We start from the raw sequence: 14,308 nt of genomic DNA, 5'->3' as shown, positions 1-14,308 counted from the left end.
TGCCCACTGCCTGTTTCTGAACTGTTCATAGAGCTACAAGTGGTTTTTACATCTTTAAGGGTTGTTTTAAAAAGAAGAATATGTGAGAGATCATACATACTCTAAATTTTCCCATCTGGCCCTTCTTGGAAAATGTTTGCTGACCCCTACTATTAGATCCTGAAATTTTATTACAAGAGGAGGTAGGGCGAGGTGAGGGAGCTCTAGGAATGGAGAAGGATAAACAGAGATTTACAACAAATGTAACTGGGCAGCACTGCCAACACTAAAACTCACATAATAAAAATGGTACAAGCCTTGGTTGCAGGTTCAATCCCCAGCCCTGGTCAAGGTCATGTGAGAGGCAACCAATGTACATGTCTCTCTCACATCAATGTCTCTCTCTCTCCCCACCTCATCTTTAAAAATTCAATGGAAAAATGTTCTAGGGTGAAGGTTAACAAAAACAAACAAACAACAAAAAAAAACTGTATAGGCCTTAAATTGTTTCTTAACTTCAATTTTTACTGACTTTCAAGAAAAACTAAAGATCTTTCATTCACATATTTTTTAAAACTGTCTGCTCCATATCTGTCCATTACGATTTTACTTAATTTGTCTCAGTCATCAAAAGGCAGTTTATTCTAGGGAAGTATGGTGACAATTATAGTAGTACTTAGCTCAATCATTCACATATTTTAGAGACTGTATTTTTTTTGTAACTAATTTGTTCTTGAGTCACAGGTACTCCTAGAACTAAACTTAAAACTTGGCAGTCTACCTTTTCTGCAACTAGCCTAGTTAACATAAATGTTAGTCATTAGCAAGGTGTCAGTGCTATAAGGTGTCAATTCACAGGTATACCCTCATACATATAGCCTTTCCGTCCACACAGCACTAAGTAGCTAAGCACTAACACTTCCCCACATTTTACTCATCTGTTCCCATGTGACCTGTTACTTCAAAATTTAATCACATAAGATGCTCCACAAGCCCTGAAATAAAGCTTTCAATACTGAAAACTGTTTAATCAAACCATGAAAGTTCCATTCTCAAGAAATATGAAAGAGCAGTGTTAGACCTATTCATGCCAATGGCTATTAGAAGCACATGCAAATGTGTACCTGAAAATGCTGCTCCATCACTTGGATTTTTCCCTGGTCTGGGCACTTTTTCAGAGCTCGATCTGTATAATGGAATAGGATTTCTACCATCTGTAAGGAAAACAGTCTTGTATAGAAGTTAAAATATATCTATAAAGTCTTTCAATATTTAAAAATGTGATTCCCCCTAAATTATTCAGAATCAGGCTTTGTTATTTTATTAAAAATATAATGTAAAATCTTAGTGGCTTTCTTTTTCAATTTCTTAAACTCTAGCCTAAATTCTTTCAGCCTCAGGGCTAATACTAATTTGCTAATCTTTTCTAAAAATATCTCCAGGTTCTAGACCTTAGTAGTATCTGTTGCTCAGGAAATGAAATATTGAAGTTAAGCTCCTCAGTAATCCTGTGCTATAAATCTTTCCCTAAAGAACACAGAATCCTAAATATTTTAGCAGATACTGAGAAAAATCACTGTGAATCTAAAGAGTGACCACTTTCACTTTCTAAATGTTTATACTAATTTGGAATATAATTCTTATCAATGCACTTGCACATTTAAAAAAGAAAGAAATGCCATTCCACTCAGTGGTTGGAGCATCGGCCCATGCATGGAAGGGTCATGGGTTTGATTCCCAGTCAAAGACATGGGTTGCAGGTTCAATCCCTGGCCCCAGTTGGGGCACATGCAGGAGGCAACCAATTGATGTGTCTTTCTCACATTGACATTTCTCTCTCCCCACCTCCCCTTCACTCTCTCTAAAAAAATACCCTTGGGTGAGAATTAACAAAACAAAAGCGGGGGGGGGGGGGGTAAATGAATTCAACCAAATCTAGAAGACTAGGAAAACAAAGCCAATAGTAAATATTAGCATTGATCACATTAATGCTAATTAGTAATAACAACATCGACCCTCTGTATTACCTCAGGTAACACACACTTGCATATATAATATTTCTCATAATTACTAATCAGTTTATAAAAAATAACAAATGTCAAGTTTCCGTGGGGCTATAATTAGGTTCGGAAATAATCCAGATTCCAGGTTTCTTCCTTTTTTCTGCCATAAGTAGTAAAACAGTCTTTTGGCTATTTTGCTACTTTATCTTCATAAGAGAGTGCGTAAGAAAAAAAAAGAAAAGGTGAAAACACGAAATTTAAAAAACATTCAAGATGACACCAGGGAATTATAATGTGACTTTTTTATACACTGCCTCCTTGACTGTAGCCATTTACCAAATCATGCCCAAAGATTATCAGCAAATAACCCAAAGCAAATCAGTGCTGTAAAAACTCTATCAAAATACTCACTCGATCTGCAACAACAGCCTTTCGCTTACTGGCATCCCCTGATAATCCTGCAGAGAAGCAAATTTCAAATAAAAACAAAGTTAAACTGTATCTTCAGGAGTGAAACTGTTCTGGTCATAACCTGTGCTAACAATAATCCTTATGTATCAAAATGTTGGGCAATATGCTATAATAAGAACACCTCACATCTATTGAGCCAGATAGTGTATCAATATACTTCCCTTCTATTCTAACAGTAAATTTTTCTTATGAAATAAAAGAATTTTAAAAGTGACATTTAAAATTATATTTCTTGTATTTATTATTAAGCTTTTCCACTGAAATCTATAAGGTTTGGTAACATCTTGCTTATAAAATACTTAAACATTAAGCTAAAAAGTATATTATATGTGATTAGTATTAGTCATTCTCTATACTCCAGAAAAACATTGACTCCACCGGTATTCTGTTCACTTACCCACGACTGCTTTTGCTTTTCCTTCATGGAAAGACCACGCAAGAGCCAAGGCTTCTGTAAGACAATCTTGTTTCAGGAGATGATCCACTCTCTAAAATTAACAAATGAGAGAAGCTAGACCCCTTTGACCAATCACAAGTCAGAATTCCTGTTCTACCAAATATCTTTCTAGAAGTTGCTGCTTAGTAGTTAAAATTCTTCTAATAACCATGTGAATATCTCACTTCTCAGAAAAATAATTTTTTAAAGCACTAGATACCACAGTGACTGAATAATCTAGTGTACTATACTGGCAGTCACAAAGCCAAAATATATAAATAAATAAAAAACTGTAACAGAAATGGCTAATTGCTTATCACAACATCCTTTCATTCCTTCATTCTTAGTAACAAATCCCAAGTTTATTTAAAACAGCAATACACCTGCTAAAGGACATTTCTAAGACTCCTTTGTAGCCACTTGGGACAATGTGACTAAGTTCTAGCCAATAACAAGTAGAAGTGTTGTTTGATATTTCTGGATGTCACCTTAAAAGGCAGGGGTCAGCCCTTCTCTTATCTTTCCTCCTTCCTGGAATGTGGACTTAAGAGCTGGAGCTCCAGCAGCCATACTGAAACATAACATGACCTTAGGACTAAAATCCACAACAAGAATGGTGGAACAGAATAGGATACTACATACCATAGAGTTACCACAGTAGCTACATTCTGCCTACTTCCAGATAGCTTTCACATAAGAGAGAAAGCTTGAAGCCACTACTATAAGTTGAAGCAACAGTTGAAGCCACTGTTTTGAATTTTCTGATGTATTTAACTAATCTAATTCTAATTAATAGTGATTTTTTATCAAATCAAGTACCTAACAATTATAATGGTTTTTGTACATTTCTGATATGAAAAAGCAAGAATCCAAATAATCATTTTGGCAAATTCAGAACAAATACTAAGATGCTATCAATTCGACAACTCTAACACATAAAATTACTTCGAACTCACCTCTCTCCAGCTCCTCAGCATCATCACATAAACAGACTGGAAAACAAAAAGAAGGAAATTGAAATGACCATCTTTAACAAACTTGTTTGGGAGACATTTGTCCCTGCCCCACATCTCATTTTATATCTATTTAAGTAAAAACATTTCATAGTACAGTTAGAAGTTATTAAAGGGTCTTCAAGGGTCCACATTAAAGAGTAAATCAAACAAACATTTAAAGGTTAATAAGTCTACAGTCTAAGGAGTTAATACCATGGACAAGAACTAAGGAACATCCATTCTCCCTTCATAGACTTAAAATATTTTTTATTTTAATAATAAAAAAATATTTCTTTCCCATGTTTTCTATTTGAGCACAGGAACAAACTGTTACACAAAAAGTTCCTATTCCAGTGATTCTATTCTAAGTCAAATGCCTCAATGCATTTTAGAGAGAAACATCGACATGAAAGGGACACATCGAGTGGCTGTCACCCACATGACCCAACCAGGGCCAGGGACAAACTGCAACCAAGGTACATGCCCTTAGTGGGAACTGAACCCGGGTCTCTCTGGACCATAGGCCAACGCTCCAACCGCTGAGCCAAACTGGCCAGGGCAAGGACATCTTAATTACATGACAAATATACATGATAAGGTAATTTCCTAGTCGTAAAAACATAAATGTGAAGAAAGAGTATAAATATATATATATGAATCAAGAAAATAAGCACCCTATTAAAATCTAAAAAAAAAGTAAAAGTATGCCTAAAAGTGGAGAAGATAATTAGTTTAAAATCATGACTATCTAACCCCTAACATTTTAGATTACTGCTGATCAATATTCACTGTAATGCAGTGCCCTCTTTACCAGCACCCTCCTTCAGCCCCAACTATCCTGACAAAAACAAATGCCAAGTCATAGTGGAAGAGCTTACTTTGGTCCCCAAATAAAAGATCTGACCACCATAGCTACTGATGGATTGATAACAAGCCTTCTCTCCAACCAAAGCCTGTAAAAAATAAATAAATAAACAAAAAAGGTAAAGATTGCATGAGTTAAAAATTTCATTGTTTTAAAGAATGTCAATTATAGAGACAACATTTTAGGTCAACATGGTTTCGCCCCTAAGTGTGTGTATGTGTGTGGGCGGGGAGGGGTTTGAATGTCAATCAAGTGCCAGTCCATCAATGGAAGTGGCAGAAAAGGACAAAATGCAGAAAGTAATTCTCTGCTTACATATTACATTTATTTTTCACAATAATGCAGAAAAGGGAAGAACATGCAAACTTCTAAATCTAAAGGAAAACTGTTGCAACCTGCCCATTATTAGATCACGATAATCACTGCTTCTGGCAAAGAATAGAGCTGATTGAAAATGGTATCTCTAAGTTCTTTGAAATAAATATCAGCATAAAACACAGGAGAAACAGGAAGACAAAGCAGCATAGTAGACAGGAGTCAGCATAGCCAAGACAAAGAGAAACAAAACCTGTTGGTTGATAACTCAGGGTTGCAAACTTTGGCAAAGTCACTTTCTAGGTATGACCTTAAATACGTTTCACATTGAGTTTTCATGTCTTTGAAAACCATGCAGTTTCTGTGAGGCTTAAATACATTATTATTTACAAATCTCCCAAAGTACATAAGTGGTCAATAACATAACTGTAATAATGTATCTTAACTTTTCATTATGGAAATTATAGAATATACATAAAAGTAGAGAGAATAAAATAAGAAACTCCATGCAACCATTAACCAGCTTCATCAATTGTCAACTCATCACCAATCTTATCTCATCTATAATCTCGCTGACTCCCCTGTAACACTGTAATTTTTAAGTGAATTTCAGATTTTGAGTATTTCACTTATAAAAATTCAATATATGCATAATAAATGAATACTTTTTAATATAATCACAATTTCATTAACATACTTTTAAAAACTAACAATCATTCCCAAGTATCAAATACCCAATTAGGTTTTGGATTTCAAATTGTCTCATTAACGTCAAAAGTTGTTTTTGATGAATGTTTTTTTCCTACATTTCATTTGTCTGAATCAAGATCCAAACAAGGGCCACATATTGGAGCTGCCTGACAGGTTTCTTAAGTCTCTTTTAATGCATAGGTTTTACCTCCATCTCTTTCCACCCCTTATTTTTCTTGAAGTTTATTTATTGAAGAAGCTGGAACACTTATTCAAGAGTTTCCTCCACCTGATTTTGCTAATTGCACCCTCAAGGAATCTTTTAACACGTTCCTCTGTCTTTTACATTTTGTCTAGAAGAGGTTTGACCAAAATAGGGGGTTTTGGTTTTGGTTTGTTTTTTGGCAGTACTACTTTAAGGAGGATTTTGGAAGATAACCTTGATTGTCAAGTTGAAGTTCCCTTCTAGTCCTACTTTGCTTAGAGTTTTATCAGGAATGAATGTTGAATTTGATAGGTTGCCTCCAGAATGCCTCTCTGACTGGGGAATGGAATCCAAGACCTTCTGGTGTACGGGAGGAAACTCCAACCAACTGAGCCACATTGGCCAGGGCTATACTGATTTTTTAATGTTAAGCAGCCTTGAATGTCTTGGATAAACACTGTTTGATCATGATTACTCTTTCGGTACACTGCTGGTTTCTATTTACTAATATATTGTAGATATTTGCTTCTATACTTATGAGGACATTGGTCTGTAGAGTTCTTTAGTGTAATGTCTTTTGTCTCATTTTATTATCAGAGGTAAGCAAATCTCATTTTAAAAAGTTATATGCTCCCTTTTCCTCTATCTTTAAAAAGATTTCTGTGTTGTTCATCTGGGATGGCTCAGTGGTTGAGCACTGACCCATGCACCAGAAGGTGGCCAGTTGGATTTCTGGTCAGGACACATGCCCGGGTTGTGGGACCGATCCCCAGTCCGGGGCATGCAAGAGGCGGCCAATCGATGTTCTCTCTCATCCATGTTTCTATCTCTCTCTCTCTCCCTCTCCCTTCCTCTCTAAAATAAATAAGAAAAAAAAAAAAAAAAAAAAGATTTCTGTGTAAGCTGTCTGGGCCTGGAGTTTCTTTGCAGAATATTTATTTATTCATTTAACTGATGTACAGCCACTTAGATTTTTCATTTCTTCCTGAGTCAGCTTTGGTCATCTGTGCCTCCAAAGAATTTGTCCATTTCACCTAAAGTTGTTGCATTTACTGGTATAAAGTTATTCACATTATCTTTTTTAATATCCATGGACTCTATAGCAACATCACTGCTCTCACTCCTATATTAGTAATTGTGGCTTCTCTCTTTTTCCCTTGATTAGTGTCCACAGAGATTTATCAATTTTATTTATCTTTTAAAGAGCAAGCTTTTGGTTTCTTTGATTTCCTATCATTTGTCCACTTTCTATTTAATTGATTTGTGTTTATTACTTCTTTCTTCAATCTACTTTACTTCGCTCTTTTCATTTCCTTAATTAAAAAAGAAGCTTAGACCACTTATATGAGATTTTTTCTTCTTCTCTAATGTAAGTATTTAATGCTATAAATTACCCTAAAAAACTGATTTCATTATAGATTCCAGATTTTTAAAAGTGTATTTTCATTTAGTTCAAAATATATTCTAACTTCCTTTGAGATTTTTTCTTTGACTCATGGTTTATTTATAAAAGTGTTATTTAATCTCCAAATATTTGAGTTATCTCCAAAGTGACCCTGATGATTCCTTCAACAATTTGTTAAAGCTTGTTTTACGGCCTATCATATAATCTATATTGGTGGATACTCCATGTGTACTTGAAAGAAAACGGTACTTTGTTTCTATTGGGTGGAATATTCTAAAACTATCAGTTAGGTCAAGTTTGTCAACAGTGTTTTTTTAAGACTTCTACACTCTTAATGACTTTCTGTCTATTAATTTTATTAATTACTGAGAGAGGAGTTTTAAAATTTCCACACTATAATTGTGAATTTGTCTCTTTTTCCTTTTAATTTTGTTAGTTTTTGCTTCATACCAGTGTATTTTTCATCTCAAGCACTTAAGCTTTCTCTCTAGAAGTTAGAGTTACATCTTTTAATATCTTCCATGTCTCTACTTAACTTTTTGGACATACAGACTATAATTATAATAACTGTTATATCCTTGTCTGCTAATTCTAACATCTGTTTCAGTTTTGATGGATTTTTCTCCTTAGAAGTTGTGTTTTCCTTCTTCTTTGCACACCTAGTAATCCCTGATTGGGTGACAGACGTTGCGAACTTTACTTTGTTGGGTACTGGAAATGTCTGTATTCCTATTAATATTATTGTGCTTTGTTCTGGGAGGAGTTAAGTTACTTGGAAACAGTTTGATCCTTTCTGGTCTCATTTTTTAGGATTTGTTAGTGGTGACGAGAGTAGTGTTTACTCTAGTTCTAATTATAATTTCTTTCTCATAAATTTTCAATTATTTTAGTATAAAGTTAAAACTCTTTGGCATTAAATTAGTAGCATTTCTGGATAGATGGTAACAGGAATTAATGTTTTAGTTCACATTCCTGAACAAACACACCCACGTCCACTTCAACCTAGTGGCTTTTAAAGAAACACCTCCAGACCTAAAGATAACTCCTCAGAGTTTCTGTTTCTAGAACAAAACAGCAACAAAATACCACCTTTATCAAATCAATTCTAAGATAATAAGTTACCCTTACCAGTGCCTGGCTAACATTTCCTCCAGTTGCTAGTGATTTGAAATGGCTGCTATTATAGACCAACTGAACTTCTGAGATCTCCACTGTTTCCAATTCCTCTTGAGTTTGCCGATCAATCACATGCAACTTCTCGGCACTGTCCAAGAGTACAACTGTGCGTGAGTTTATCCACTGCAATTTAAGCACACGACAAAACAAAAATGAGGTTTATCCCACACCATCATTCAGAACAAGAAGAAAGCTTGGCTACTCAGTTAAATTACATTGAGGACCTTATCCACTTGATAACAATGTAATCACAGCAAAAACGACTCAGTAAACAGCCAGAGAACAACAGGAACACAACACAATACTGAGTTTGACAGTGCTAAAATGACACTCTCATAGTTTGAAAGAAGGCTAACAAGATCTTTAATAGATATGCTACAGGATATATTGGCTTTTATATAAATTTTTTCAGAGGTATATTAGCACAGATGACTTAAGCAAAGTGACAAACTTTGCATTTCTAGTTTTTATAACATTAATGGAACAAAGGGGCAAATTAAATCTCATAAACCTAGGTGGTCAAAGAATGACTGTTGGCATTTAAGTAATACATATTTTAAAACAGAGGCAATTTAAAATATATAATTCCTTCAAAACCTCCCTAAAATTATTAGGAGAGTTCTTTGCTTTATTTCTCTATATTTTCTGAATTTCTTTAATAAGTACTACTATAATTTTTAAAATAATAACTACATTTCTTGAGTTATATATGAGATTTATTTTCAAAATATATATTTTAAAATCTCAATCCCTCCCAAGAAATAAAGTTTTAAAATATACTCAGTTGGAATTCTAAATTAGCCCTGGCTGGTTTGGCTCAGCAGTTAGAGCGTTGGCCCGAAGACCAAAGAGTCACAGGTTTGATTCCGGTCAAGGGCACGAACCTCATTTGTGATTCAGTCCCTGGCCCTGGTAGAGGTCGTGCAGGAGGCAACCAATCCATGTGTCTCTCTCACATTGGATGTTTCTTTCTGTTTCTCCCTCTCCCTCCCTCCTACTCTATCTGAAGATAAATGGAAAAAGATACTCCAGTGAGGATTAAAAAAGAAGAAGAATTCTAAATTAGAGGGAACAAAATAATTATCCTGCACATATCTCTCTGGTATTCATGTTTGTTTATTTATATGATCTATCCCATGTTATCGAAGGTTATTTGCAGATTGTATCAGTAACAACAGAAGTTGAAAATGAATCAATTTCCTTTTGATATATGCTGCAGATATACTCTATCACTGTGTAGTAACTACAATAAGGGAAGGGTTTGTTTTTATGTTTCTTTTTTTTTTTTTAATATCTCTCAGAAAAAAAAGTTTAATACTCAAATCTCTTACAAAAAAAACTCCTATAAGGTGCTCTCTTGATCACTTTGCTCTGAAAAACAAAGTATCATTTAGGAAAAACACATTTTTTTATTAGCCTTATATGACCTCAGTCAGTAAGCTTTTAAATATCACCTGATTAAAACAGAGAGAGAGAATGAGAGAAAAAAAATGTTTACAGTTTAGCAATTATTCTTGAGGTTAGAACCTCATAATTATGAGTGTTGACATTGTTGTAAACAAGCCTTTTAAAGGTAATTTACAGAGCAATGCAGTTAGTGGTTACATCATGGATAAGCCACAGGACAAATGAAAATACTCGCTGTGGTATTGTTAGGAGAATTTAGGCTACTTGTGGTTGGAAAAAAATTTTCCAGGGAAGGAATCATATGCTGATTGTAAAAGTGCTGTATCTCAAACATTGTAAACAGAAGTGATGATGAATTCTAAAAAACTGTGTTAGATGATTCAACAAGGGGTTCTGATGATGACAAAGACACTGATGTCTTATATGCATGAGAAGAGGTTGAAAAACTGTGTTAGATGATTCAACAAGGGGTTCTGATGATGACAAAGACACTGATGTCTTATATGCATGAGAAGAGGTTGAACTAAATTATTTGGTGAAATGTGTATAAGAAAAAGCATTATTTCTAAATCAACAATCTATGTGTGAGATTAAAAGGCAATGTGCAACTAAATTTATAAAATTATATGTAATAAACATCTACTTCATCTATAATTCTAAAAAGTTTCACTTTATCGAAATGGAGATAAAACTTTTTTTACCTTTTTTATTAGAAAAATGAGGCACTGCCTCATATTTAGGGTTGCCTATATTCATCTATCTACAGAATGTTTGACTGGATACCAGACATTGATATGCTAAAAGCACTAATGATAGAAACCCCGAAATATTATAATTGTACTATTACAGAATTAACACAGTATTTTAAAAAGAAAAAAAAAATGACACAAAAAGAAATGTTTTGTTTTTTTTTTACACCAAAAAGTCACTTCAGACTGAGCTGTGTGGCAGAGAGAGAACTCTGCAAAGTTTTTAGCCACAAAAAAAAAAAAGAACAGGTTATGTAAGTTCCTGAACCAATTAGGATAAATTCAGCAGGATAAAAATATGTTTACAAAGAAAGTTGGCAATGATTCTGAAGAAATCCACCTAAATTCTTCTAAACTCCCCTTTGAGCTAATTAGGACATTAAAGAAAGTTTTTGTTCAGCAAGACATAAGGCTTAAAGATAAGAAAAACAATGTGACATCACACCAAACTCAGAATTTATTCAATATAAGCAAGACTTCACTTCTGTCCATATATCATATAATGCTAAAGGCATGTTTCATGGCAGAAATCCTAACAGCGTTAACACACCATGGACTCAAAACAATTACATGCAATAAATGGGGATAGTTAATTTGAATACTCACAGTAAAGTTGATGAGGTCATAGTATAGATGAAGAAGCTTTTGCTTAGTAACATGTATTGCTCCAGATTCATCTCTCTTAACCTGATTAAATAAAAACAACCAAAATATCAGCTATTGTTTGAGGGACATTTATAGATACTTCATTTTACTCCACATAGAAAATTACTTCCATTCATAGTATAAATAAGCCAAAAATACTGATAGCGAAAGAAACTACTACACAATGACGGAAACCATCACACCATGATTTGTACCAAAATTCAAGGCATATTTGGTCAGCAGTTTAGTTGTCAGTATTAGCAAAGTCTGTAATGTAATATCCACTCTATTATAATTCAGAACAACCTAACTTCATTACACCAATGACTGTATTTAGCTAGAGTTAAAGCATAAAATAGGATGATGACACAGTGTGAAAAAGTCAAAGAAAAGTTCATTAAAAGAAATAAAGCTGCTACAGTTACAAAACTAGACTTTTCTGATACATAATACTATTAGAGCACAAACAACACAAAGTTTCCCCAAAGAACCTCGGTGTCAATATTTATTTATAGATGAGCACACATATACTCTATAATTTTCAATCATCCTTATAATTTGCTTTCTCCACTTCTGCTCCAAGGAGATGGAGCACTGAAGAAGAGAGACACAGCGCAATATACAGCTGACCCGCCTAAAATCCATGACATTCAGTTCAGCCTGAGTTTTCTTGTACATCCCCCACAGTAGTGTTCTAGATGTCTTCCTTTCCCTTGAAGCTCCAATTCCTCTTTGCCTTCTAGTCCCATCACTGCAGCGTTGACCTCACCAGATACTTTAAGAAACAACTGAGAACACATAATGCAGGCCTTTTTTGTACTCCCATGTGCACTGTCATTTTGCTGTAAGAAAGGGTGCTCTCTCTGGTAAAGGAGCATGGCCATGGGTTTAAGAATAAGTTCCACTACAATAGCTGTGTGAACAAAGGCAAATCATTTATTCTTTCTTTCTCAGTTTCCTGATTTGTAAAATTAAAATAAGATGGCATCAAATTGTTCCATATCTTGCATATGCTGAAAGTGTTTCATAATTGAAAGGATCAAAGACAACATTAACTACTCTCCTAAGATTTGCTAAAGCCCTTGCTAAAGAAAATCATTTTAGCCCTGGCTGGTTTGGTTCAGAGGTTAGAGAGTTGGCCCATGGGCTAAAGGGTTACAGGTTTGGTTCCCAGTTAAGGGCATGTACCTAGGTTGCAGGTTGGATCCCTGGCCCCAGTCTCTCTCACATCAATGTTTCTCTCCCCCTCCCTCCCACTCTATCTAAAAATCAATGGGAAAGTATCCTCAGGTGAGGAGAAAGAAAATCATTTCACCCTGGCTTATGTGGCTCAGTTGATTGGACATCATCCCATGCTCTGAGGGTTTGCCAGTTCAATTCCTAGTCAGGGCAAATACTAGGTTGCAGCCTGATTCCCAGTTGGGGGTTGGGGGGAGAGGAGGGATGTAGGAGGCAGCCAATTGATGTTTTATTCTCATATCAATGTTTCTTTCTCTTTCCCTCTCCCTTCCTCTCTGTCTAAAAATCAATAAAAATATTTTTAAAAGATAATTTCACCTATACACACTCTAAATCCTACCCCCTCCATCACTGTTTAATATTACCCCTCCCTTGATATCATATTCAATCACTCCTTTTTAAGGGCCCTTTTCTTCTTGCTATCAAGCATGTTACTGACTTTTCCATCTTCAAATAAAAAACAAAAACAAAAACCCTTCCCTTGATCTACTTCTTACCAATATGTAACCATTCTCTTTCCTCTTGTAACCAAACACGTGGCTATGACTGTGTCACTCTGCTCTTCCAGATACCCACTTCTTTAACAAGGCTATAGAATCTAGCTCTACCTCCATTCCATTGATCATTAGTCCTTTGAAAAGTTTCTAATGAACTAATTCTTACATATCCAGTGGTTACTTTGGTCTTCTTCCTTGATCTTTCTTTGGTGTTGTATCACCCTGGAGTTGATAATGCCCTACACCTCTCCTCTTTGTCTTCAGTATGATGCCACACTATCCTATTTCATCTCCTACCTCTACGTGCCTTTACAGGAACCTCTTTTCCTGTTGCCTTTTCTTTTTCCTTTTCCTTGTGTGAGTGTCCACTAAGGTTAAGTGTGTTCTAGTTATTCATTTTCACAGTACCAACTACCTTCTATCCTGGAATTCTCATTTGTACTCCAGACCTGGACTGCCATCGCCCAGAGGACATTCCCCAATACAACATTTGACAGTTCCACCTTCACTTTCAACTCAGCACAGTCAAACCTTTCCTAATCTTACCTCTTTGAATATTTCATGCTTCTAAAATGTAAACTCAAAAATGAGATGTTTCATTCATGTCCTTCAGTCCTCAGATCCAATAATATGAGAAGCCTTGTCTGTCCTTCAAAGCGCCATCCCTAACTCTCACTACAACCAACCATCCTTGTCTAAAGACTTTACACCTACTCTATTACAAGAGCAAAACCTTCCATTTGCCTCCTACAATCTATTCTTTTTGCTATTTCTATACTGATCTTCCTAAAATATCACTTTAATCATATCTTTATGATTTTAATTACCTAAGAACCCGTGATGGCTCCTCATTACCAATCTAGGTCATTTATACATAGTTTGGACCAAGGTTAGCAAATTTTTCTGAAAAAGGCCACAGAGTAAATATTTTAGGTTCTACAGACCAAATAGTCTATATCACAACTACTTAACTCTGCCATTACAGTGCAAAAGCAGCCACAAATAACACATAAATGAGTGGGCATGACTGTGTTCTAATAAAACTTCACTTGCAAAAACTAGGAGCCAGCCAGATTTTGCCCACAGGCCATAGTTTGCCTACCCCTAATCTAGATCCATGCCATCTATTCAACTTTATTTTCCACGATAGGGTTCTCCCTGTCATTAATTCTATGAACATTCATTAAACATCTATATACAGGCACTGTCCTAGTGGCTGAAATATAGCAGT

At 35.1% G+C, this 14,308-nt stretch overlaps 1 protein-coding gene and 1 non-coding gene across 9 annotated transcripts in view; both read right to left on the bottom strand.

Annotated features, from left to right (window-relative positions):
* The window catches only part of VPS8 (VPS8 subunit of CORVET complex), a 268,778-nt gene that overhangs the window by 190,847 nt on the left and 63,623 nt on the right, over positions 1-14,308 (bottom strand). For 7 of the 8 annotated variants that reach the window (XM_036243939.1, XM_036243937.1, XM_036243938.1 and 4 more), the window contains 7 exons: positions 11,303-11,383; positions 8,493-8,663; positions 4,763-4,837; positions 3,846-3,881; positions 2,851-2,941; positions 2,394-2,440; positions 1,104-1,193 (listed from right to left, as the gene is read on the bottom strand). In XM_036243939.1, the coding sequence (XP_036099832.1) occupies positions 1,104-1,193; positions 2,394-2,440; positions 2,851-2,941; positions 3,846-3,881; positions 4,763-4,837; positions 8,493-8,663; positions 11,303-11,383 (591 nt within the window). Of the gene's footprint in view, positions 1-1,103; positions 1,194-2,393; positions 2,441-2,850; positions 2,942-3,845; positions 3,882-4,762; positions 4,838-8,492; positions 8,664-11,302; positions 11,384-14,308 lie in introns of those variants that run through there. The other variant, XM_036243944.1, reaches the window with a different exon arrangement.
* On the bottom strand, positions 554-673 carry LOC118617996. The gene has a single exon (XR_004956943.1).

Source organism: Molossus molossus, unplaced genomic scaffold (assembly GCF_014108415.1).
Source record: "Molossus molossus isolate mMolMol1 unplaced genomic scaffold, mMolMol1.p scaffold_m16_p_5, whole genome shotgun sequence".
Classification (NCBI taxonomy): Eukaryota; Metazoa; Chordata; class Mammalia; order Chiroptera; family Molossidae; genus Molossus; species Molossus molossus.
This window is presented reverse-complemented; position numbering and strand designations above follow the sequence as displayed.